At 38.0% G+C, this 26,278-nt stretch overlaps 1 protein-coding gene across 3 annotated transcripts in view; it reads left to right on the forward strand.

The window, feature by feature from the left end:
• The window catches only part of LOC103796335 (uncharacterized), a 60,294-nt gene extending 36,824 nt beyond the window's left edge, over window positions 1-23,470 (forward strand). For 2 of the 3 annotated variants that reach the window (XM_009008255.5, XM_035262832.3), the window contains exons 6-8: window positions 5,975-6,094; window positions 10,681-10,801; window positions 23,232-23,470. In XM_009008255.5, coding sequence (XP_009006503.1) covers window positions 5,975-6,094; window positions 10,681-10,801; window positions 23,232-23,305 — 315 coding nt within the window. In that variant the 3' untranslated portion in view covers window positions 23,306-23,470. The remainder of the gene's footprint in view (window positions 1-5,974; window positions 6,095-10,680; window positions 10,802-23,231) is intronic. The other variant, XM_035262835.3, reaches the window with a different exon arrangement.
• The last annotated feature ends 2,808 nt before the right edge of the window (window positions 23,471-26,278 follow it).

Raw genomic sequence — 26,278 nt, forward strand, 5'->3', positions numbered from 1 at the left:
TCTGATCTTTGACAAACCTGGCAAAAACAAGCAATGGGGAAAGGACTCCATGTTTAGTAAATGGTGTTGGGAAAACTGGCCAGCAATGTGCAGAAAGCAGAAACTGACCCCTACCTGTCACCTTACATTAAAATTAACTCCAGATGTATCAAAGATTTAAACATAAAACCAAACACCATAAAAACACTAGAAGAAAATGTAGGCAAAACCATCCAGGACATAGGCATAGGCAAGGACTTCATGACTGAAACACCAAAAGCAATGGCAATAAAAGCCAACATAGACAAATGGGATCTAATTAAATTCCAGAGCTTCTGTACAGCAAAAGAAACCATGATTAGAGCAAATCGGCAACCAACAGAATGGGAAAAAATTTTTGTAATCTACCCATCTGACGAAGGGCTAATACCGAGAATCTACAAGGAACTAAAAAAGATATACAAGAGAAAAACAAACAACCCCATTCAAAAGTGGGCAAAGGATATGAACAGACACTTTTCAAAAGAAGACATATATGAGGCAAACAAACATGAAAAAATGCTCATCATCACTGGTCATTAGAAAAATGCAAATCAAAACCACACTGAGATATCATCTCATGCCAGTTAGAATGGCAATCATTAAAAAATCTGGAGACAACAAATGCTGGAGAGGATGTGGAGAAATAGAAACACTCTTACACAGTTGGTGGGAGTGTAAATTAGTTCAACCATTGTGGAAGATAGTGTGGTGATTTCTCAAGGATCTAGAAATAGAAATTCCATTTGACCTGGCAATCCCATTACTAGGTATATACCCAAAGAACTATAAATTGTTCTACTATAAAGACACATGCACACATATGTTCATTGCAGCCCTGTGTACAATAGCAAAGACCTGGAACCAATCCAAATGCCCATCAATGATAGACTGGAAAAAGCAAATGTGGTACATATACACCATGGAATACTACGCTGCCATAAAAAATGATGAGTCATGTCCTTTGTAGGGACTTCGATGAGTCTGGAAACCATCATTATCAGCAAACTGACACAAGAACAGAAAGCCAAACACCGTATGTTCTCACTCATGGGTGAGCATTGAACAACAAGAACACATGGACTCAGGGAGAGGAACATCACACACTGGGGGCAATTGGGGGGGTAGGGGAGAGACAGTGGTGGGGGAGGGAGGGAAGGGTGGGGAGGGATAACACGGGGAGAAATGCCAGATATAGTGTGCACCTAAATTAAAATAAATAAATTTTAAAAATAAGTAAATAAATAATAAATGTGATTCACCACATAAATAGAATTAAAAACAAAAACTATATGATTATCTCAAGAAATGCAGAGAAAGCTTTTAATAAAATCCAATGTCCTTTCATGACCAAAAAAAAAAAAAACCTCTCAACAAACTAAGCATCAAAGGAGCATACGTCAAAATAATAAGAGCTATCTGTGACAAACCCACAACCAACATCATGTGGAATGGGTAAAAGATGGAAGCCTTCCCCTTAAGAACTGGAACAGGAGAAAGATGCCCCACTTACCACTCCTATTCAATATGGTACTGGAAGTCTTTGCCAGAGCATTCAGGTAAGAGAAAGAAATAAAAGGCATGCAAATTGGAAAAGAATAAGTCAAATTATCTATCTTAACTGATAATATGATTCCATACCTAGAAAATCATAAAATCTCTGTCAAAGGCTCTTAGACCATATAAGTAATCTTAATAAAATCAACATATAAAAATCAGTAACATTTCTATATTCTATAACATTCAAGCTAAGAGTGAAATCAAGCATGCAATTGCATTTACAATAGCCAAATAAGTAATAAAATACCTAGAAATACATCTAACCAAGGAGGTGAAAGATCTCTACAAGGAAAACTGGTTAGTCCAAAATATTGCTGAAAGAAATAATATATGATACAAACAAATGGAAGAACATTTTACACTCATGGATTAGAAGAATTAAAATCATTAAAATGGTCATACTGCCCAAAACAATCTAAAGATTCATTGCTATTTCTAAGAAACCACCAACCAGCATTTTTAGCAGAATTAGAAAAAGTATTTCTAAAAATCATATGGAACCGTAAAAAGGAACCAGCTAGCCAAAGTGATCTTAAGCAAAACAAATAATGTCAGAAGCATTCACATTACATGACTTCTAACTATTCCGCAAGGGTACAGTAACTAAAGCAGCATGGTACTGTGCAAAAACAGGCACATAGACCAGTGGAACCAAATAGAGAATCCAGAAATACATCTGAATACACACAACCAATTTATATTCAACAAAGTCAATAAAAATAAGTAATGGGGTGAAGATCCCCCATTCAGTAATGGTGCTGGGATAACTGGCCATCCATATGCAGAATAAAAAAAAACGGACCCTCAAAAGCAATTGCAACAAAAATAAAAATTGACAAGTAGGACCTAATAAACTAAAGAGCTTCTGCACAGCAAAACAAACTATTAACAAACTAAACAGACAACCTGCAGAATGGGAAGTTTTCAGGCATTATTTCTTTGAATATATTTTCTGCTTTCTCTTTCTCCCCCCTTTCTGGTACTTTCATTATGTATATGTTGTTGTCCTTAATGATATTTCACATTTCTCTAAGTCTCTATTCATTTTTCTCCCTTTCAGTTTGCACAATCTCTATCAATCTATCTTCAAATTTACTAATTCTTTCTTCTGCCAGTTCAAATCTACTGTTGTGCCACTCCAGTGAATTTTATATTTTAGCTGCTATAATTTTCAACTCCAGAATTTTCATTTGGTATTTTTAAAAATGATTTACATATCTTTACTGATATTCTCTATTTGATGCGATATTATTATCACACCTTCCTTTATTTCCTTAACTGTGGTCTACTTAAGTACTCAAACATCTTTATAATGCCTATTCTGAATCATTTGCTTATTTAATATTATATCTGGTCTCTCTCACAGACACTTTTTGTTGCCTACAGTTTATATCATGTATGGGTCAAACTTGCCTGTTTTATGTTGTTCCCTATTATATAATTGTTTTGTTGGAAACTGGGCGTTTTAGATAATATAGCAACTCTGGGTACTCATCCCCCACACCAGGACTTACTGTTAATTGCTTGATTAAAAAAGAAAAACCACTGCCTTGGTTGTTTCAGTAAAGTGTATTTCTCCCTCCTCAATGTTAAGCTTTGATGTTGCCCCTCACAGTGTGCAGGCTTGTGTGTGCCCACAGTTGCCCTGGGATGACATTTATCTTGCAAAGACTCTCCTTGTCTCTTTTCCTAACCATACCCAGCTGTTAAGCTCTACTAATTGCTTGCTGGTTGTTCGGGGGCAAAAAGTGCTTCACAGACTAACCCAAATGAATTTGAGCTTCTTTGAGGGGATAGCTCCCAAAATCAATGTTTGAGATTTGTTCTGACTCCAAAAGGGCTCTTTCTAGCTTTTCCTTTTCCCATTTCTTTTTTTTTAATTGCATTTTAGGTTTTGGGGTACACGTGCAGAACATGCAAGATAGTTGCATAGGTACACACGTGGCCCTGTATTTTGCAAACTAGTGGGCCTACAGTTTATCCTGTATCTCAAAAATTTATCTATGAACACCTACCAAGTGCCTTTTACCACAACTTCCACTGTTTTTGAGAGTACGTGTAGGCCTAACTTCTCCACATGCTATAAATGAAGTCATATCCTTTGGGAACAGAGTGAAAAATTTCTATTTCTCTCCCAAAATCTCTGAGCGAAGGATCTGGTACAGAGGTGAGGAGGTGGACAGGAACAATGGAGTCTTTCTCTTTTAAGAGTGGAGGGTTTGGTGAATGGGGGAGGGGACAGAAGCCCCAGTTCCCCATAACTTGCCTCTCATGATGTGAAACCCCTACCCTAAAAGCTAGAATGAGGGCAATTAGAGCCCAGTATTCTCAGTGGTGCCACATCTAAAATAAAGTCTACATCCTATGAGTAAAACCTGGATAGAAGAGATCACTCATCTCTTGGCTGCATTCACCTGGCACTTAGCCTCAGCGCAAGTATTTGGGCAGAATTGGAAAGGCTAATTTGATGTCCTACGCTTCCTGAGAAGATAATATAGCACTCTGACTGGGAACAGGGAAGAAAGGGAGCCCTGTGGTTTTGGCTATACCAACCTAGAGTGGTCTTGCTGATCTCAGAGGAGGGAGGGAGGATGCAGGTCTTGGTTTGGAAGCCATACCAGAAACTCTTACAGTTTTTACTGAGTAGATTTTCTTGAATAAATGTTCTTTTACTTGCCATATGCCATTAAAAATGCTTACAGAGTACAGAGGTTTTAAATGATTAAGGTTTTTGAAATAATTTTCACAAATTTGGCTGGGTAGTTGGTTCAGAGTTCCTCCCATTCTTATGCTGGAAGTGGGACTCTCCAAAAGTAATAATGTTGTACACTTAATTTCTATAAATAATTTATAAGAATTTTTAGGAACATAGATATCTTCTATAAGTTATCCTGGTTGATAAGCCTCTCTATCCTCATTAATGGACATAGGGTAAGTGTGCAGGGGCATTATAAACATTCCACAACCTGACTTTGTACTAAAGAGGAAATCTTTCTAGTTGACAACTCCAGCAGCATAGATCTACATATCCACAAAGCTAAAATTGAAAATTCTTATTACATCATACTAGATTATTCATCATGTAGCACCTGCTCACCTGTCTAGCCACATGTTATCCAAATCCCTTTTAACACTCCACATTCCAGCCATACCAAGTGCCAGATATTCCCCTGAAGACCTGCTTTCCCATGCTTCTGAAATTTTGTACATACTGTTCTTTCTTCCATAATATACTTTCCCAGTTTTGTCCATTATTGTGAACTGAATATGGCTATATTAAGCACAGACAGGATATATTAGGAAGATGTCAGGATTATAGCACCAGGTCCTTTGCAGGAGGTGAAGGACCAGGGTGTTATCACCAGAAGACATCATAGCTGCCCTCTAACACTCAAGATCACCATTTCCCCACTGCATAACATCACAGGTGCCTTTTCTAAGAATGAATTTTAGTATTTTTTCATCTTTAAGTCACTTGCTTAAAATTACAATTCATGAGAAAAGAATATTGCTGGCCATGCTTTGGACATAACACTAAGAGATTGGAGAGAGAAAGGATCTCCCTCCTCTAGTTTTCACAGTAGACATTTGATAAACTTCTTTCATGAAGACTAAACCAATTAGGAGAACCCTCAAAATAGGAAGAAGACTGCCCACTAGACAACCAAAAATTTATATATCCACTTAAGTCTTTTCCTTTGGTTGACAAGCATCAAATCACACCCTTCTTCCCATTATTACCAAAAAAAACCCCTCCTTTTTAACATATAACTATCCCTCACACATACATAAAAATATATGAAGCCCCTACTCCAAGGAGCAGAGCCTTCTTTTACAATTCATGCCAGACTCTCAGTGCCATTCAGAAGAATGTAGATGCTTCCTCGAAGGAAATTGGGAGTCACTGAAAGGTTTTCAGTAGCAAAGTAACATTGCTAAAGGAATGACACTGACAAATCTTAAACTTGAAGCTTATTCATAGCATGACATTTGTTAAATCTTATTAAATGAAATTATGTCTGTAATTATGTCTCCCCCATTAGATTATAAGCTTCTTGAGTAGAAACTTGAGGTTTAGCACATTGTAGGCACTGTGTAATGAATTAATAAATAAATATTTCCTCGGAAAATTTTTTTATCCTACTGGTTTCTAGACAAATTTGAGGCAGAGTCCTGATATCAACCTCTGTGAAGATATTCCATTCTAAATGGAATTGCATCACAAGTACATGTTAATTTGCAGAAACTTGCAATTTTACGATTTTGTAAATTCTCATTCAAGTCATATTTTTAAAAACTTTAACTTGAATGCTCTAGCCAGTAGGACAGACTGATTGCTTCATCAACATCTGTTTATGCTGTCCATAACCAGTTTTTCTCTGTATATCTATTACAGCTTACTGTAGCAATTGTAATGAACAGCATAACTGTTTGTGTGACTTCACTTGGTATATTTGTATTAAGCATTGAGATTGCAACTTTTGAATCAAATGCAACTACATACAATTGGTCAAATGTAAGTACCAATTTTAATAATAATTAGATCAAAATGTAATGTAAATGAAAAATAATGGTGAATGATGTGTGTCGAAGTGAGTAAGGCATAGAAAAGGCCACCAAATGTGTCAATTATCTTTGTCATAGAAACGTAAAAATAAACTGTATTTTCTCTAAATTCTTGCTGTACACATATTGAAAAATTAGTTTTTCTCAAAAATTTTGATGCACTATAAACCTCAAAGAGAGATATAAAATTATCATTAAGATAAAATGATAGAATACTTAGAAACCCCAAAGACTTACCTGAAAAACCACTGCAGAAGTCCAACAGTTTAGAAAGGGAGCCAAATGAAAGAAAAACCTGCGAAATTAATAGATTGTCTTTATGCTAGAAATAACCACTTAAATATTGAAATGGAAAAAATAAGAAATAACCCAATCAGAATAAGAGCAAAACTGTAAGAGTGTAATAAGAAGCATTTTAAAAAGACTGATCACTTTGAAAAATTATGTTCTTGAATGAGAATTTACAAAATCGTAAAATTGCAAGTTTCTGCAAATTAACACGTACTTGTGATGCAATTCCATTTAGAATCTCAACAGCATTTTGAAAGTAATACAATAAAATTACTGTAAAATGCATCTGGATAGATATATAATGATTGAGGAGGATCAGAGAACTTGCTGCAGCACTAGATACTAAAACTTGTTATTAGACCATGATAAAAATGGTATAATATTTACACACTAAAAGGAAAACTTAACAAAGAATAGAATAGAAAGTCGGGAAATAAATCTAAGTATAAGTGAACACATATTATTTTATGGGTGATAACATTACCAGTCAATAGGGAAAAAATGAAATTGGGGGAAAAAAACAGTATTAGATCAATAAGCTATCCATTTCCAAGAAAATAATCATGAACACCTACTTTCTACCACATATAAAAATAAATCATAGATTAAGAATGTATATATAAAAACCATTAAAATTAGCATAAAGTGTAGAACTAATATATTAGTTACATAAGCAAGAGAGAAAACCAAGAAGAAGGTAAAATTAAAAACACATTTTATGTCAGAAGTATTTGTGTTTTTATATAATACAGGCCGAGACAACAATAGCCTAAAGCATTAAAATACTGCCCAGTGGGCTGAGGGAGTGGGGTCATCACCCCAGGGTGTCAAAGGATAGGGCTGTCTCCCCAGCAGACCCAGAAGACAGAACCATAGAGGATTATCCTCAGGCCTTAAAATATAACGAAATTTTCTCTATTGGGTTTTGGACTTGCTTAGGTCCCCTGCCCACTTCTTTCTTTCTCATTTTTTCTTTTGGAATTGGAAATATCTATCCTACGCCAGTTCCACCATTGTATTTTAGAAGCAGATTACTTGTTTTCTGGTTTCACATGTCCACAGATACTGAGGAATTTTGCCCCAAGATGAACATGCTATAAGTGATGATTTATAGCATGAACTCTAGATGCTATAACTGATATAGACGATGAGATTTGAGGATTTTTCATGTTATAATATTTAGGACAAGTTTGGACATAGTGTTGATTCTAGAATGAGTTAAAACTTTTGGGGATGTTGGAATCTGCTGAATATATTTTGCACACAGGAAGGACATAAATGGAAAGGAACTAGAGGCAGACGGTTATGGTTGAATTATGTCCCCAAAACATATATGTCGCAATCCTAACCCATAGTACCTCAGAATGTAACATTTTTGGGGAATGGGATTATTCCAGGTATAATCAGCTAAATTAAGGTGAGGTCATACAGGAGTAGGTAGGCCATTAATCCAGTATGATTGATGTTCTTATAAGAAGAAATTTGGACATAGGTACATAAGGAAGATAGCACAATGTATTAGCACATTTTCACATTGCTATAAAGAACTGCCTGAGACTGAGTAATTTATAAAGAAAAGAGCTTTAATTTACTCACAGTTTTGCATGGCTGGGGAGGCCTATGGCAGGAGGCAAAGGAGAAGCAAGTACCTTCTTCACAAGGAGGCAGGAGAGAGAGAGAGAGCAAAGAGAGAACAACTACAGACTTTTAAACCATCATATCTCATAAGAACTCACTCACCATCATGAAACATCATGGGGGAGCCACCCCCATGATCCAATCACCTCCCACCAGATCACTCCCTCAACATGTGGGGATTATAATTCAAGACAAGATTTGGGTGGGGACATAGAGCCAAGCCATATGATTCCATCCCTGGCCCCTCTCAAATCTCATCTCCTTCTCACATTTCAAAACACAATCATGCCTTCCCAACAGTCCCCCAAAGCCTTAACTCATTCCAGCATTAACTCAAAAGTTCAAGTCCAAAGTCTCATCTGAGACAAGGCAGGTTCCTTCCACTGAGCCTGTAAAATCAAAAACAAGTTAATTACTTCCAAGGTACAATGAGAGGTATGGGCATTGGGTAAATGTTCCCATTTCAAATGGAACAAATTGGCCAAACCAAAGGGGCCACGGGTCCCATATAAGTCTGAAACCCAGCAGGGCAGTTACTAAATCCTAAAGCTTAAAATGATCTCCCCATGTCTTACATCCAGGACACACTGATGGAAGAGGTGGGCTCCCAAGGCCTTGGGTAGCTCCACCCCTGTGACTCTGCAAGGTAAAGCCCCTGCAGCTGCTTTCATGGACTAATGTTGAGTGCCTACAGCTTTTCCAGGGGCACTGTGCAGGCTGTCAGTGGACTTACCATTCTGGGGTCTGGAAAAGGGTGGCCCTCTTCTCACAGGTCTAGTGGGCAATGCCCCAGTGGGGACTCTGTGGAGGCCTCAAGCCCACATTTCCACTCTGCAGTACTCTAGTAGAGGTTCTCCATGAGGAATCCACCCCTGCCACAGACTTCTTCCTGGACATCCAGGCATTTTCATACATCCTCTGAAATCTAGGTGGAGGCCAGCAAGCCTCAACTCCTGACCTCTGCACACCCACAGGCCCAATACCACCTGAAAGCCACCAAGGCTTGGGGCTTGCTTCCTCTGGAGCAACAGCTCAAGCCATACATTGGCCCATTTTAGCCGCAGCTGGAGCTGGTATGGCTGGGAGGCACCAAGCCCTGAGACTGCACAGAGCAGCAGCAGGGTCCCTGGGCCTGGCCCACAAAACCATTTTTTCCTCCTAGGCCTCCAGGCCTGTGATGGGAAGGCCTGCAGTGAAGATGTCTGACATTCCCTGAAGACATTTTCCCCATTGTCTTGGCTATTAATATTTGGTTCCTTACAAATTTCTGCAGCTGGCTTACAATTCTCTCCAGAAAGAGTTTTCCTTTTCTACCACATGATCAGGCTGCAAATCTTCCAAACTTTTATACTCTGCTTCCCTTTTAAACACAACTTCCAGTTTCAGATCATCTTTCTTCACACATATGGGAATATGCTTTTAGAAAAAAACCAGGCTATCTCTTAAACGCTTTGGTGCTTAGAAATTTTTCCACCAGATACCCTAAAACATCTCTCTTAAGCTCAAAGTTCCACAGGTCTCTAGGACAGGAGCAAAATGCCACCAGTCTCTTTGCTGAAACATGAGAAGACTGACCTTTGCTCCAGTTCCCAGTAAGTTCCTCATCTCCATATGAGACCACCTCAGCCTGGACTTCATTGTCCACATTACTATCAGCATTTCAGTCAAAATCATTCAACAAGTCTCTAGGAAGTTCCAAACTTCCCCACATCTTCCTGTCTTCTTCTGAGCCCTCAAAACTGTTCCAACCTCTGCCTATTACCCAGTTCCAAAGTTGCTTCCACATTTTCAGCTTATCTTTATAGCAGTAGCCCACTCCTGGTGCCAATTTCCTGCATTAGTTCATTTTCACACTGCTATAAAGAGCTGCCTGAGACTGGGTAATTTAAAAGTAAACAGGGTTAATTGGGTCACAGTGCCACATGGCTGGGTAAGCCTCATAAAACATACAAACATAGTGGAAGGCAAAGGTGAAGCAAGTACCTTCTTCTACAGGAGGCAGGAGAGAGAGTAAAGGGAGAATTGCCACAGACTTTTCAACCATCAGATCTCATAACTTACTCACTCTTATGAGAACAGCATGGGGGAACCACCCCTATGATCTAATCACCTCCCATCAGGTCCCTCCCTCAACACATGGGGACTACAGTTCAAAATGAGATTTGGGTGGGGACACAGAGATGAACCATATCACCATCTGAACATAGAGGCAGAGATAAGAGTTATACTATTACAAGTCAAGGAACACCTGGAGCTACCAGAACCTTGAAGAGATAAGGGAGGATTCTCTCCTATAAGCCTCAGAAAGAGCATGATCCTGCCAATAAATTTATTTTGAACTTTTGGCATCCAGACCCATAAGACAATAAAATTCTGTTGTGTTAAGCCACCCAGTTTGTGGTACTCTATTATATTGCCCTAGGAAATTAATACAGGAGGATGGTATGTAAGTACTCCAAAAATTTAAAACATACTTCGTTGTTATGAAAATACCCAAAAATACTCATAATTGTATGAGAGTGCTAGGATGAATATTCACTCCCTATTTTCTAAATGTTGATCTTGTATAATTTTAAGTGGTTAATATGAAGATTTTTCTTTATTCAGATGGCTGGTATGATACTTTTACAATATTTACTACTCTGCACCATCTTAGAGATGACCATTGTAATCATAATCATCCGTTGGGTTACAGAAGCATTTCGTCATGAAAAATACACTGAAGACAGTGAGTAACTTTGTTTCTGGCAGTTAAATCAAGACAAAGGCAGTTTATATTAAGGGCTCTCTTGAGAGTTCGAAGTAAGACTTGGAAAACAGGAGTGTTGCTTCAAAAGTAAGGTCAAGAGCATTTGGAAACATTCTGAAATATCTTCTCCCTGATATTGTGTGGAATTGAAGTCAAACAACTTGCTATGCAAAACTATGTAGAATTCTTTTAGACTTACATCTCCCGGGAGATTAATAAAGGAAATATATAGACCAAAAAGGTTTCAGAGATCATACTGGTAATATGGGGATACTGACTGTTATAAACCCAGAAATTCAAATTTAGTTTTGAAATACTGGTTTCCAACATTTGGAATATCAAATGCCTTCAGAAAATAAACATTTTAGAGGACACTGAAAAGAGTACTTCTAGAATAGAACAGTAAGAAACTCCAAAAACCCATTCCTCAATAAAAGCAATGAGAATACTGAAAAAGTTGTCAAAATCAACTTTCTCAGAACTTTGGAAATTAGTCAAAGACCTACAACATTCCAGGAAGCATTTATTCAAATTAAATAGCCAAATCATGGTAAGAACGGTAAGCTCCATGGTATTGCAGCTTGCCCTATTCCCATCCATCTCACCCTATCTCCTCAGTAGCCTTTAAAAGTATCAACCTTGCAACCATAGTACCTGTGGAGGAAAACCAGCCTAACAACCATAGGAAAGGGCAAAATGGGACTTAAGTGCCCCCAAGAAGCCCCATTCTCAGAGAATTGTTGTTAACTTGTCTGGCAGCTCCCCAGAAATCCCCACTGGCAAGACTTTTTAATTTAATTTCACTCAGAGCACAGACACTGTAAACAGCTTTTCTTTCTGGGTTGTCAGAACTATCAATAGCATTTAACATCACAGCTGCCTGGGGCAGAGATAACAGTTGTGGCAAACAAAAGATCACATTAAAAAAAAACTGAGCAGTAAGATGTCCATAGAATATTTTGAAATTATGACAATATCTGGAAACATAAAAGGTCACATGCATATGCAGGGATGTGTATATGCCAAGAAAAGACCTGCAAATGCCCTAACCTCCAACCTCCCGCTGACCTGAAGGAAATCCAATTCAACCATTCAAGTTAAATGGCTGAATAATGGTAAGAACAGTGAGCTCTGTGATATTGTAACTTGTCCAGTCCCATCCCTCACAACCCATCTTCTGCTTTTATGATAAAAGCAGAAAGTGATAGCTAAGGCAGAGTTCCAAACACTCCCAGAGCTTTAAAGCCTTACCCCAACACAAACACATACAAACATGCACACACACACACAATCTTTCACCAAAGTCTAGGAAACTTACTGGTTCTAGAGAATTAAGTAAATCTATGTCTAATCACTAGCTGATCACTAAGTTAACAAAGCAAAATAACAAAAACAATAATAAAACCAACCCCTGGGGGGTCCCAAGATGGCTGAATAAGAGGCAGCTCCAAAATGCAACTCCCAGCAAGAGAGATGCAGAAGTCGAGTGGTCTCCACAATTCCAAACAAGGTACCAGGTTCATTTTGTGGGTCTGGTTGGACAGTGGGTATAAACCAAATAGGGCAAGTTGAGGCAAGGCAGGGCACTGCCCCACCCAGGTGGTGCGTGAACTGACTGGAGGACTAGGGGATCTCCCCTCTGGAACTTTGGTTCAGATACAGCACTCCACCCAAGCTCTCTACAACCCACAGAACAGGAGATCTTCACTGGGCTGAAAAGCCTCTGCAAGCTGCCTGAACAGGGCAGAACAGCAACTTTGGCCGGTGCCGGGGCTGTCTGCACAGATCTAGGCAGAAGCACTGGCTGATGACAAGAAAGCCAGAAAGCCAGTGGGACGGAGCTACTCAACCCCAGAAAGAAGGGAAACTGAAAGTAGGGAAATAGGCCATACAGCAGGATGGGTCTCTCCCCCACAAAGCCTAGCAGGCTAAAAAACTCTTACTTCAGAGTTTCACAGCCAGATCATCAGGTAGAGAGTGACCAGGAACAACTGAGCTTGGCAGGGGAAAGGGCAACCACCATTGCAGACTAATTTTCTTGAGTAAATAAAAGACACAGGGAAAATACACAGCAGTTCCACTGAATCCCTGGCTGCCCAGCAGCACCTCTGCAGGCAGACAAAGGAAAGACCGCCTCCCCAAGCAGCTACCTGAGATCAAAACTAGATAAATCCAACAAGATGGGAAGAAACCAGCACAAAAAGGATGAACCCATACAAAACCAGAATGCTTCCCCTGCCCCCACCATGAGATCACAACTCCTCACCAGCAAGGGAACAAAGCAGGATGGAGAACAAATTTCACAAAATGACAGAAGCAGGCTTCAGAAGGTGGATAATAACAAACTTCTCTGAGCCAAAGGAACATTTTCTAACCTTGAAGAAACTTAAAACCTTGAAAAAAAGGTTAGATGAAATGCTAACTAGAATAACCAGCTTAGAGAACATAAATGACTCGATGGAGTTGAAAAACACAGCACAAGAACTTTGTGAAGCATACACAAGTTTTAATAGCCAGATTGATGAAACAGAAGAAAGGATATCAGAGATTGAAGATGAACTCAATGAAATAAAACAAGAAGGCAAAAAAACAGATAAAAGAGTAAAAAGAAATGAACAAAGCCTCTAAGAAATATGGGATTATGTGAAAAGACCTAATCTACACTTGATCAGTGTACCTGAATGTGACAAGGATAACGAATCCAAGCTGGAAAACACTCTTCAGGATATTATCCAGGAGAACCTCACCAACCTAGCAAGGCAGGACAATATTCAAATACAGGAAATACAGAGAACAACACAATACTCCTCTAGAAGAGCAACCCCAAGGCACATAATCGTCAGGGTGGAATCCACCCTGGGTGGAAATGAAGGAAAACATGCTAAGGGCAGCCAGAGAGTAAGGTCTGGTCACCCACAAAGGGAAGCTTATCAGACTCACAGTAGATCTCTCACCAGAAACCCTACATGCTAGAAGAGAGTAGGGGCCAATATTCAACATCCTCAAAGAAAAGAACTTTCAACCCAGAATTTCATATCCAGCCAAACTAAGCTTCATAAGTGAAGGAGAAATAAAATCCTTTACAGATAAGCAATTGCTGTCATTACCAGACCTGCCCTACAAGAGCTCCTGCAGGAAGCACTAAACACAGAAAGGAACAACTAGTACCAGCCACTGCAAAAAAGAACCAAATGGTAAAGACCAACAACACAATAAAAAATTATGCCAACCAAAGGGCAAAACAACTAACCAGTAACAAAATTGCAGGATCAAATTCACACATAACAGTATAACCTTAAATGTAAACAGACTAAATGCCCCAATCAAAAGACACAGACTGGCAAACTGAATAAAAAGTCAGAACCCATCAGCGTGCTGTATTCAGGAAACCCATCTCACATACGAAGACACACATACACTCAAAATAGAGGGATGGAATAAGATTTACCAAGCAAATGGAGAGAAAAAAAAAAAAAAAACAGGGGTGGCAATCCTAGTCTTACTAACAAAAATCAAAAGAGACAAAGAAGGGCATTACATAATGGTAAAAGGATCAATACAACAAGAAGAGCTAACTATCCTAAATATGTATTCACCCAATACAGGAGCACCCAGATACATAAAGCAAGTCCTTAATGACCTACAAAGAGATTTAGACCCCTGCACAATAATAGTGGGGGACTTTAACACTCTGATGTCAGTATTAGACCGATCAACAAGACAAAAAAATCAACAATGAAATCCAGGACTTGAATGCAGATCTGGACCAAGCGAACCCACAGAACTCTCCACCCCAAATCCACAGAACATACATTCTTCTCAGCACCACATCGCACTTACCCTAAAATCTACCACATAATTGGAAGTATATCACTCCTTAGCAAATGCAAAAGAATGGAAATCTTAACAGTCTATCAGACCACAGTACAATCAAATTAGAACTCAGGATTAGAAACTAACTCAAAACTTCTAAAACTTCATGGAAAGTTCAAAAACTTCATGTAAACTGAACAACTGGCTCCTGAATGTCAACTGGATTATCAATGAAATGAAGGCAGAAATAAAGATGTTCTTCAAAACCAATGAGAACAAAGACACAACATACAAGAATCTCTGGGACACAGTTAAAGCAGTGTCTAGAGGGTAATTCATAGCAACAAATGCCCACATGAGGTGCAAGGAAAGATCAAAATTGACAGCCTATCATCAAAATTGAAAGAGTTAGAGGAGCAATATAAAAAAAAACTCAAAAGCTGGCAGACAAGAAATAACTAAGATCAGAGCAGAACTGAAGGAAATAGAGACACAAAATACCCTTCAAAAAATCAACAAATCCAGGAGCTGGTTTTTTGAAAATATCAACAAAATAGATAGACCACTAGCCAGATTAATAAAAAAGAAAAGAGAGAAGAATCAAGTAGATGCAATAAAAAACAATAAAGGGGACATCACCACAAATTCCACAGAAATGTGAACTACCATCAGAGGTTACTACAAACAACTCTATGCACACAAACCAGTAAATCTGGAAGAAATGGATAAATTCCTGGACACTTGCACTCTCTCAAGACTAAACCAGGAAGAAGTTGAAATCCTGAGTAGACCAATAACAAGGGCCAAAGTTGAGGCAGCAATTAATAGCCTACCAACAAAAAAAAAAGTCCAGGTCCAGATGGGTTTACAGCCGAATTCTACCAGATGTACAAAGAGGAGCTGGTACCATTCCTTCTGAAACTGTTGCAAATAATACAAAAAGAGGGAATCCTCCCTAACTCTTTTTATGAGACCAACATCATCCTAATACCAAAACCTGGCAGAGACTCAACTAAAAAAGAAAACTTCAGGCCAATATCCATGATTAACATCGAAGCAAACATCTTCAATAAAATACTAGCAAACCAAATGCAAGAGTGAATCAAAAAGCTTATTCATCACGATCAAGTAAGCTTCATCCCAAGGATGCAAGGCTGGTTCAATATACACGAGTCTATAAATGTAATCCATCACATAAACAGAACCAAAGACAAAAACCACATGATTATCTAAATAGATGCAGAGAAGGGCTTTGACCAAATTCAACAGCCCTTTATGCTAAAACCCTCAATAAACTAGGTATTGATGGAACGTATCACAAAATAATAAAGGCTATTTATGAGAAACCCACAGCCAATATCATACTGAATGGGCAAAAACTGGAAGCATTCCCTTTGAAATCTAGCACAAGACAAGGATGCCCTCTCTCACCACTTCTATTCAATATAGTATTGGCTAGCCAGAGCAATCGTGAAAGAAAAAGAAATAAAGATTATTCAGTTAGGAAAAGAGAAAGTCAAACTGTGTCTATTTGCAGATGATATGATTGTATATTTAGAAGACCCCATCGTCTCAGCCCAAAATCTCCTGAAACTGATAAGCAACTTCAGCAAAGTCTCAGGATACAAAATCAATGAGCAAAAACCCTAAGCATTCCTATACACCAATAACAGACTAACAGAGAGCCACATCAAAAGCAAACTGCCATTCACAATTGCTACAGAGAGAATAAAATACCTAGGAATACAACTAACAAAGGATATAAAGGACTTCTTCAAGAAGAACTACAAACCACTGCTCAAGGAAATAAGAGAGGACACAAACAGATGGAAAAACATTCCATGCTCATGGTTGGGAAGAATCAATATCATGAAAATGGCCATACTGCCAAAAGTAATTTATAAATTTAATGCTATCCCCATCAAGCTACCAATGACCTTCTTCACAGAACTAGAAAAAAAAAAACACTTCAAAATTCATATGGAACCAAAAGAGAGCCCGCATAGCCAAAATAATCCTAAGCAAAAAGAACAAAGCTGGAGGCATCACGCTGCCTGACTTCAAACTATATTATAAGGCCACAGTCATCAAAACAGCATGGTACTGGTACCAAAACAGAGACCTAGACCAATGGAATAGTACAGAAGTCTCAGAAGCAACACCACACATCTACAATCATCTGATCTTTGACAAACCTCACAATAAGCAATAGGGAAAGGATTCCCTGTTTAATAAATGGTGTTGGGAATCCTGGCTAGCAATGTGCAGAACACAGAAACTGAACCCCTTCCTGACACCTTATACTAAAATTAACTCCAGATGGATTAAAGATCTAAACATAAGACCTAACACCATAAAAACCCTAGAGGAAAACCTTGGCAAAACCATTCAGGACATAGGCAGAGGCAAGGACTTCATGGCTAGAACACTGAAACAATGGCAACCAAAGCCAAAACAGACAAATGGGACCTAATTAAACTTCAGAGCTTCTGCACAGCAAAAGAAACAATTATTAGAGTGAAGTGGCAACCAACAGAATGGGAAAAAATTTTTGCAATCTACCCATCTGACAAAGGGCTAATATCCAGAATCTACAAAGAACTAAAACAGATTTACAATAAAAAATAAATAAATAAACACACCCATTCAAAAGTGGAAGAAGGATATGAACAGACACTTCACAAAAGAAGACATATATGAGGCCAACAAATATGAAAAAAATGTTCACTATCACTGGTCATTAGAGAAATGAAAATCAAAACCACATTGAGATACCATTTCATGCCAGTTAGAATGGCAATCATTAAAAAAATCAGGAGACAACAGATGCTGGAGAGGATGTGGAGAAATAGGAACACTTTTACACCGTTGGTGGGAGTGTAAATTAGTGCAACCATTGTGGAAGACAGTGTGGTGATTCCTCAATGACCTAGAAATAGAAATTCCATTTGACCCAGCAATCCCATTACTGGGTATATACCCAAAGGATTATAAATTGTTATACTATAAAGACACATGCACACGTATATTCATTGTGGCGCTGTGTACAATAGCAAAGACTTGGAACCAACCCATCACCAATAGACTGGATAAAGAAAATGTGGCACATATATACCATGGAATACTATGCAGCCATAAAAACGATGAGTTTGTGTCCTTCATAGGGACATGGATGAATCTGGAAACCATCATTCTCAGCAAACTGACACAAGAACAGAAAACCAAATACTGCATTTTCTCACTGATAGACAGGTGTTGAACAATGAGAACAAGTGGACCGGGAGAGGAGCATCACACACTGCAGTCAGTTGTGGGGTCTAGAGGAGGGATAACATGGGGAAAAATACCAGATATAGGTGATGGGGGGAATGAAGGCAGCAAACCACCTTGCCGTATATTTACCTAAGCAACAATCACGCATGATCTGCTCATGTACCCCAGAACCTAAAGTACCATTTAAAAAAAAAAAACCCTAGAGGGCTATGATTTACAATGTTGCCACACTATATTATTTTAAATGTTCAATTTTTAACAAGTAAAAATATAAAATATGCAAAGAAACAGAAAAGTGTAGCCTAAATACAGGGGAAAAGCAATCAATAAAAATTTTCCCAAAAAAGTCTGTTGGGGTTACTAGAAAAAAAGAAACTTTAAATCAGCAATTACGAATAAACACAAAGAAGCTTTTAGAAGTCTAATAAAACTAAAAGTATGAATGCAATGTCTCACCAAAAAGAGAATATTAATGATGATGTAAAATACAAACTATTTTTCAAAAAGAATCAAATAGAAACTGTAGAGCAGAAAATTATAATAACTAAAATGAAAATTTTACTCAAGGATCTCAACAGAAAATTTGAGCTGGTAGAAGAAATAATCCACAAACTTGACAATAGATCAATTGAAATTACTCATTCGATGAAACAGAATGAAAACAAATGAAGAAACATGAACAGAGCTTCAGATACCTTTGAAACAAAAATGGTGATCACATAAGGAAAGAAGAGAGAAAGAAAGAAAAATAGAACAGTGAGTTTATGAAAAAATATTGGAAAATGTAAAGCTGTAAAGACTGCATTTTGAATGGAATAAGTATCTCAAATCAGAAACCCAACTTTCCTTCTTAAAAATCAGGAAAAGAAAACTAAACCTAAAGTGAAAATAATAAAGACTAGAGTAGAAATAAGTGAAATAAAAGATAGGAAAACAACAGAGAAAAACAATGAAACCAAAGGCTCATTCTCTAAAAAGAACCCCAAAATGACAAACCATGAACCAACCACACTGATCAAGAAAAAAGAAAGAAGATTTAATTTACTATAATTATAAAGAAAAAACATTAATGGCAATGTTATAGAAGTAAAAATATTGAACAATGATATGTCAACAAATTAGATAACCTACATGAAATTGACAAGTTTCTAGAAACACACAAATGACTGAAACTGACCCAAGAAGAAATAGAAACCTAAATCAGCTATCACAAGTTAAATAATCACATTAGTAATCAAAACCTTTCCATACAGAACAGTCCAGACTCAGATATATATTGTGAACTCTACCAAAGGTTTAAAGCATTAATAGTAGTTCTTTACAAACTTTTTCCAAAAAAAGAGAGGAGGAATAAACACTTCCTAACTCATTTTATAAGGCTAGTACTAGGATGAATCTGGAAACTATCATTCTCAGCAAACTGACCCAAGAACAGAAAGCCAAACACTGCATGTTCTCACTCATAGGTGGGTGTTGAACAATGAGAGCACGTGGACTCAGGGAGAGGAGCATCACACACTGGGGGCGGTTGGAGGGGGTAGGGGAGAGACAGCAGAGGATGGGGAGGGATAACAAGGGGAGAAATGCCAGATATAGTATGCACCTAAAGTTAAATAAATAAATTTTTAAAAATAAAAATAAATAAATAAAATAAAAAATTCCTCTAAAAGCTGAGGGATTCAATGAATGCTGGAATTAAAAATAAAATAAAGACATTGCATTAAGAGGAAACTATAGACCAATATCCATTATGAATATAGATGCATAAATCCTCAAAAACTATTAGCAAATGGAATCTAGCAACATAAAAAAAGTATTATTTATAATGACTAGTTAGGATTTATCCTAAGGGTACAGAGCTGGTTCAACATATGAAAACTAATCAATGTATTACACGTTACTAATAGAATGAAAGTTGGAAACCACATTTTCACCTCAAAAGACATAGAAGAGGCATTTAACAAAATTGAACACCCTTTTATGATTAGAAAAGTTGACAAACCAGGAATATAGAATGGAATTTTTCAACCTAAAATGAGCATTTATTAAAAATTTATAGTTAACATAATGCTTGATAAAGAGTTACTGAATCATTTTCCTCTAAGATAAGGAACAAGATATCTTGCCACTTACATTCAACATTGTATTGACGGTTCTATCCAGGAAAATCAGATAGCAAAAAATAAACAAAAAAATTTAGTTTGAGGAAAAAGTAAAACTAACACTTTTTACAAATAACATTATCTGATCCTGTATAAAATGCTAAAAAAATTCATTAAAATCTATTAGACCTAATAAATAAGTTTAACAAAATGGCAGAATACATGACCAACATACAAAAACCAACTGTATTTTTGTATACAAAAACACAGTTACAGTAACATGAAAAGGAATAAATATACCTATACTTCACTTTATACTTTATAAATTTAGAAATAAATTTTTAAAAAGAAGTACAGTACTTGTCTATTACAAACTCCAAAACATTGTTGAAAGATATTTAAGAATATATAAACAAATGAAAAGACATCCTAGGTTCATAGATCAAAGACAAGATTAGGATGGTAATACTCCCCAAATTAATATACAATTTAACACAACCCCTGTTAAATTGCAGCTGACTTTCTTCAGAAATTGACAAGCTTATCCTAACATTCATATGAACATGGAGAAGACTCAAAATAGTCAAATCAATATTAAAAAAGAAAAACAAGGTAGGATGTGCTAGGTTTTCAAGGGAAGGCAAGAGTTAAAGAAAGACACGCGGCTCAACAGCCAATACAGCCTTTACAGCCTACAGAAGTGGGGGACCAGCATAACGCCAGAGCCCTCTCCCCCTGCTGCTGACAGGCCAGATGGGAGGGGCCTAGCAGTATGGCTTGCCGCCGGGCAGGATACTGATATCTTATCAATATCCTGCCCGGCGGCAAGCCATACTGCTAGATCCCAAAACAAGGATCTCTGGCCCTTGTTTTGTCGAGATGTCGTTGCGGTGTTTCCTGGACCTTTGCCCAGCAAGACATAATAGGGACGTTTCTTTAGTTGGGCCTTTGTCTGCCTTATGGTCAGGTGGCTAGGCAGGATGTTTCTTACATCCCGAACTCCGGTGAAATGTTTCACTTTGACCAAGGTCTGCAAAATAGCAGGGATTTTATAAACTTGTTCAGTTTGGACTAACAGGAAGGCACACACTTCCTAGTTTCAAAAGTTATTAAAAGGTACGGTAATCAAGACATTGTGGCACTGGCATAACAATAAACGTAAAAGTCCGTAGAACACGATCAAAAACCCAAAAATGAGTTCTTACACTAGCATGACAAGACAACACAATGAAGAAATAGCAGTCTCTTCAACGAATGGTGTTAGGACAACTGGATATCTGCATGCAAAAGAATGGAGTTAGACCACTGCCTCACAGAATATACACAAATTAACTCAAAGTGTATAGACCTTGATTTAAAAGCTAACACTATAAAACTCTTAGAAGAAAATACAGGCATAATTATTTGTGGCCTGAATTAGGTAATGGTATATTAGATATCACACCCAAAGTACATTTAACAAAAGAAAAATTACAGATAAATTGGCCAAGGGAAGAAAAATACAGACCAACATGTCTGATGACTACAGATAGAAAACTCTCCAACAAAACCTTGCAAACCAAATCCAGCAACATATAAATGTGATTATACACCATGGCCAAGTGAGATTTATCATAGAAATTCAAAGTTAGTTTAACATACCAAAATCAATCAATGCAATGTATTACGTTAAAATAATAAAGGGCAAAAACACGCTCACTAAACAAAGTGACAAAATAGATTGTAATAGTTGATGATTTTATCTCCTTACCTATCTGTTTTCCCTAAATCCTTTCAAAATAGATAAGTAATTCAAAAGAAAATTCATAATTTGGTATGAAGCTAAAACTCTGCCAGGAGCCAAAGGAATGGCATGTTCGGGGGATTCCTGTAGGATAATATGTGGAGGAGAGTAGCAGAAAACGAGGCTGTAGAAGTGAATTGAGACCAGATCTTAACGTGGCTTAACTCTACCTTATTAAAGAATTTTGAATTTAGTCTATAGATACCAGGGTGCTCTGGCAGGGTTTTTAACAACAGTGTTTCTTGATCAACCCTTTCAGTTATATAATTCTTCTCATTACAATATTTTCTACAGCAAATTACAGCCCTTCCCCCTGCCCCCAACTCAAACTGCTAAATCAATCAGGAATCATTTCATGATCATAAGATGGCTTAGGCAGCATAATTTCTGGTTCACAGCCAGCAGGAGAAATTGGCCTATCTCAGAAGCTACAAGGAGGCCTCTCTTTACTTCACTTGGCTTCATTGCCTCAGGTCTGCTCATCTCTGAACTGAGTAATAGCAAACGGAATAGGATTACATGACGGATTCAGACAAATCATATGTAGTAGGCTAATTTTGAGGGAGTCAACCAGAATGGCATCAGTCATTCTGGCCAGAAAATAGAGATAGAATCAAAGAAGAACAAAGCTATAGATGAATATAATTAAGTGGTTGCCCTAACAGGCAAGGCAAACAATGAGTACCTAAACTTAAACAATGAAGAATAAAGAGAATATGATGAATTTGAAAGATATTTAGGAAGCTTATTAATGTTTTGTATGTTAGTTTCACACTCAATGCTAGATCTTAGATTACATAAAATTTGTTTAATAAACTACTTATCCTTTATTTCTATTTCCCATACTACTCAATAACTATTGAACATAGTTTTAAATACTAACCTGTTACTTGATTAGAAAACTATTTTTAAAATGTTCGTGTATTTTCAGTTTTGTGTGTATGTGCTTATACAATATAATATTCTGCTGTGAACTTAAAAACAAAATAGAAAAACAGAGTTTTACTCGAGAAAAGAATGACACCGTTCCCATTAGAATGCCTTCTGCAGTGGTTCCCAAAAATCCTGTAGTATGAGCCAGATGGCTCTCTGCTCCATTGGTTGTTCAGGTATTTCTCTTCAGATCTAGAACATGAAGTAGAGTCCCAAGAGAAATCAGGACTCACCAGAGTCCAGCTGAAGGTTAAAATCATTTTAGGAAGAAGAATATTCTAGTTTAATATGGTTGTTGCAGTTCCTCGAGACTTCGGATCTCTGCTGAGTTTTAGGTCTGATATGCCTTTGGCTAGGCCCCCCAGAGCAGAGTAGGTACCCTCTTCCCGGTACAGTTTTAACTAACAGCGTTCCAGGTTTGCATATTTGCATTCGATGGCTCAGGATAAGCCTCTTATTTTAGACTATAATAATGATTAATTTGCTATCACTCAATTCATCTCAGGTACTTCGCCCTCAGAAATGTCACTGTCGGAATCCTTGGAAATCATACCATCCACAATTTCTATTTCTTTCTAATTTGCAAAGAATCCATGCGACTCCAGTCAAGAACAAAAGATTAATTGTGAATCAGTGAAGAACTCTAATTTTTTCAAGAGGCCACATGGAAAATGAATTCTAATGGAAGTCCTTTCCATTACTCTTATTTCTTAGTTCTTCAATAAAGCATGCGATTTGATCACAAATTGACTCTTCCCTTTTTAAAAGCCAATATGGGTTAACGTGGATAAATAGAGCCTCTCCAATCCCTGGGGTTGAGGGGATGTCGGAGAGTAGCGTTAAATGCCTACTTTACCTAGATTGGAGGAGATTGGCTTAAATTAAGGGACTTCTTCATCCAAGAGGAGAAAACATTCTGATTTTGGAAGTTGGCAAAATGTTCACGTGGTAATGTCAAGACTTTTGCTCTCTCTGTACTTCTGTTTTCTCACCCGTAAAACAGAAGCAATAGGCTCTAACCCATAGAGTAGACCGAAGAATTAAATGACAATATATCATTAAAAGAGCTTCCCACAGCTCCTAACTCATAGTAGTTCCTCAATAAGTTTTTATTACTTATTATTTATCAGCTGTTATCATTATATCAGTAGCATAATGGTATACGAAGCCAGATTGAATTTTTTCTGTTTCCCAAGAATGGGTGACTAGAACCTCCCTCTAAAAGCAGGAGATATACTCAATATTTTAAGGCCAGAAAATCTCTTAAAATCTTGATGAAAATATAATGTATTGAGTTGTGCCCCCCTCAAAAAATTATATTGAAGTCCTAATCCCCAGTACTCAGAATATGACCTTATTTAGAAGTAGAGTATTTACAGAATCAATCAAATTAAAATGACATTATTAGGATAGAGCCAAATCCAGTATCACTGGTTTCCTTATAAAAAGGGAAAAATGGGCCGGGTACAGGGGCTCACACCTGTAATCCCAGCACTTTGGGAGACTGAGGCAGTTAGATTGCTTGAGGTCAGGAGTTCAAGACCAGCCTAAACAACATAGTGAAACTCTGTCTCTACTAAAAATACAAAAATTAGCCAGGCATGGTGGCATTGACCTGTAACCCCAGCTACTCAGGAGGCTGAGGCAGGAGAATTGCTCGAACCCAGGAGGCAGAGGTTGTGGTTAGCTGAGATCGTGCCACTGCACTCCAGCCTGGGAGACAGAGTGAGACTCCGTCTCAAAAATAAAGAAAAGGGAAAATTAGGCACAGACACAGATATTTACAGAGGGAAAACAATGTGAAGACACACAGGGAGAAAACCATGTAAAGTTGAAGGATTGGAGCAATGCATCCACAAGCCGAGAAGTGCCAAAGGTTTCCAGCAAACCAGGAAGAGGTCAGGAAGGATCCTTCTATAGGTTTCTGAGGGAGCATGACCCTGCCAGCACCTCAGTTTTGGAGTTCTAACCTCCAGAACAGTGAGACAATACATTTCTGTCATTCTAAGCCACTCATCTGTGACACCTTGTTACATTCACTCTGGGAAATTAACGCAGGTGCCTTTTCACTATAAGGAACACTCTATTTCCCCATCCCATGGTACACGTTAGGTGTTTATGGAAGGAGGTTATCCTCTCACCTCAGCATTCAAACGGTTCTACTCTCTGAAGCTGGGGAAGAGATGAAGCAGCTGTAAAGTTTGTGGCTGCCTACAGGAAAAATCGCACTCCCTGCTGATAGTCTTTGGGACCCAGGTGGGACTTGCTGACCTGATCTAGAACAATCAGAGCAAAAGCCAGCAAGGTTAAAAGACATGGCTATAGGAGCCTGCAGAGGTGGACCATGGATCACTCCTAAAAGTTAGAGTTTGCAAGGGGTAAAAAAGCAAGATACCTATCACCACTGCCTGCGGGCCCCAACATGGGAACACTAGGGGGAGAGGAGACTGGAAGCCTCAGGTTTCCTGAAAATTGCTGTAGCTTGAGGAGCAATGCATATGAAAGCACTTCAGCCAAATGCTGCTGATGGAGGCTCAGTGCGAAGGTGTAGCCACATTATCAAAGAAGTTACTAATGCCTAGGAGAGAGCTTCTCAGAATCGAGTGGCTCTTAACTGTGGGCAGTAGAAACTTCCACATACCCACCTAGGTTAGGAATATAATCTACAGAAAAAGAACTACATTCTGACATAGGGGCTCGTTTAATTTCATTTAATTTTTTAGAATAAAGATTGTTTTTATTAACCTAATATGACACTGCTAGAACGGTTACAGATGATTGGCTTCTGAAAGGTGTCTACGTCTTATAGCCAGTACACAATAATTATTGAAGCATAAAATAGTGTTAAACTCTTCACCTAAAAAATAAAAATAAATTTGTAAAAGGTTATTTTTGTATGTATAAAATTTGTCATTTTATAGGCATATTTTAAATGCACACATTTTGATTTATATCATAATTTTATACTGTTTATGCATATTTTATAATTCAATAATTTTATAAGTCTCTGATGTGAACATCACATATTGAATGCATATGTTGGGCTGCCCGTTTTTCAGTCTTATTCTGATGTGACTTCCAAGAGTCCAGCATATACTTTCTCCAGAGCCTCTAACTACCTTCTTCCAGTCCATCCTTGATACACTTTGTCTGTTTGTTGGTGAGATGGAGTCTTGCTCTGTCGCCCAGGGTGGAGCGCAGGGAGTGCAGTGACATGATCTCGGCTCACTGCAAACTCTGCCTCCTGGGTTCAGGCCATTCTCCTGCCTCAGCCTCCTGAGTCACTGGGATTATTGGCACATGCCACCACACCCAGCTATTTTTATTTTTCTTGATACATTTTTTTTTTTTTTTTTTGAGACGTAGTTTCGCTCTTGTTACCCAGGCTGGAGTGCAATGGCGCGATCTTGGCTCACCGCAACCTTCGCCTCCTGAGTTCAGGCAATTCTCCTGCCTCAGCCTCCTGAGTAGCTGGGATTACAGGCACGCACCACCGTGCCCAGCTAATTTTTTGTGTTTTTAGTAGAGACGGGGTTTCACCATGTTGATGAG

The sequence above is a fragment of the Callithrix jacchus genome, chromosome 10 (genome assembly GCF_049354715.1).
Source record: "Callithrix jacchus isolate 240 chromosome 10, calJac240_pri, whole genome shotgun sequence".
NCBI classification, from domain to species: domain Eukaryota; kingdom Metazoa; phylum Chordata; class Mammalia; order Primates; family Cebidae; genus Callithrix; species Callithrix jacchus.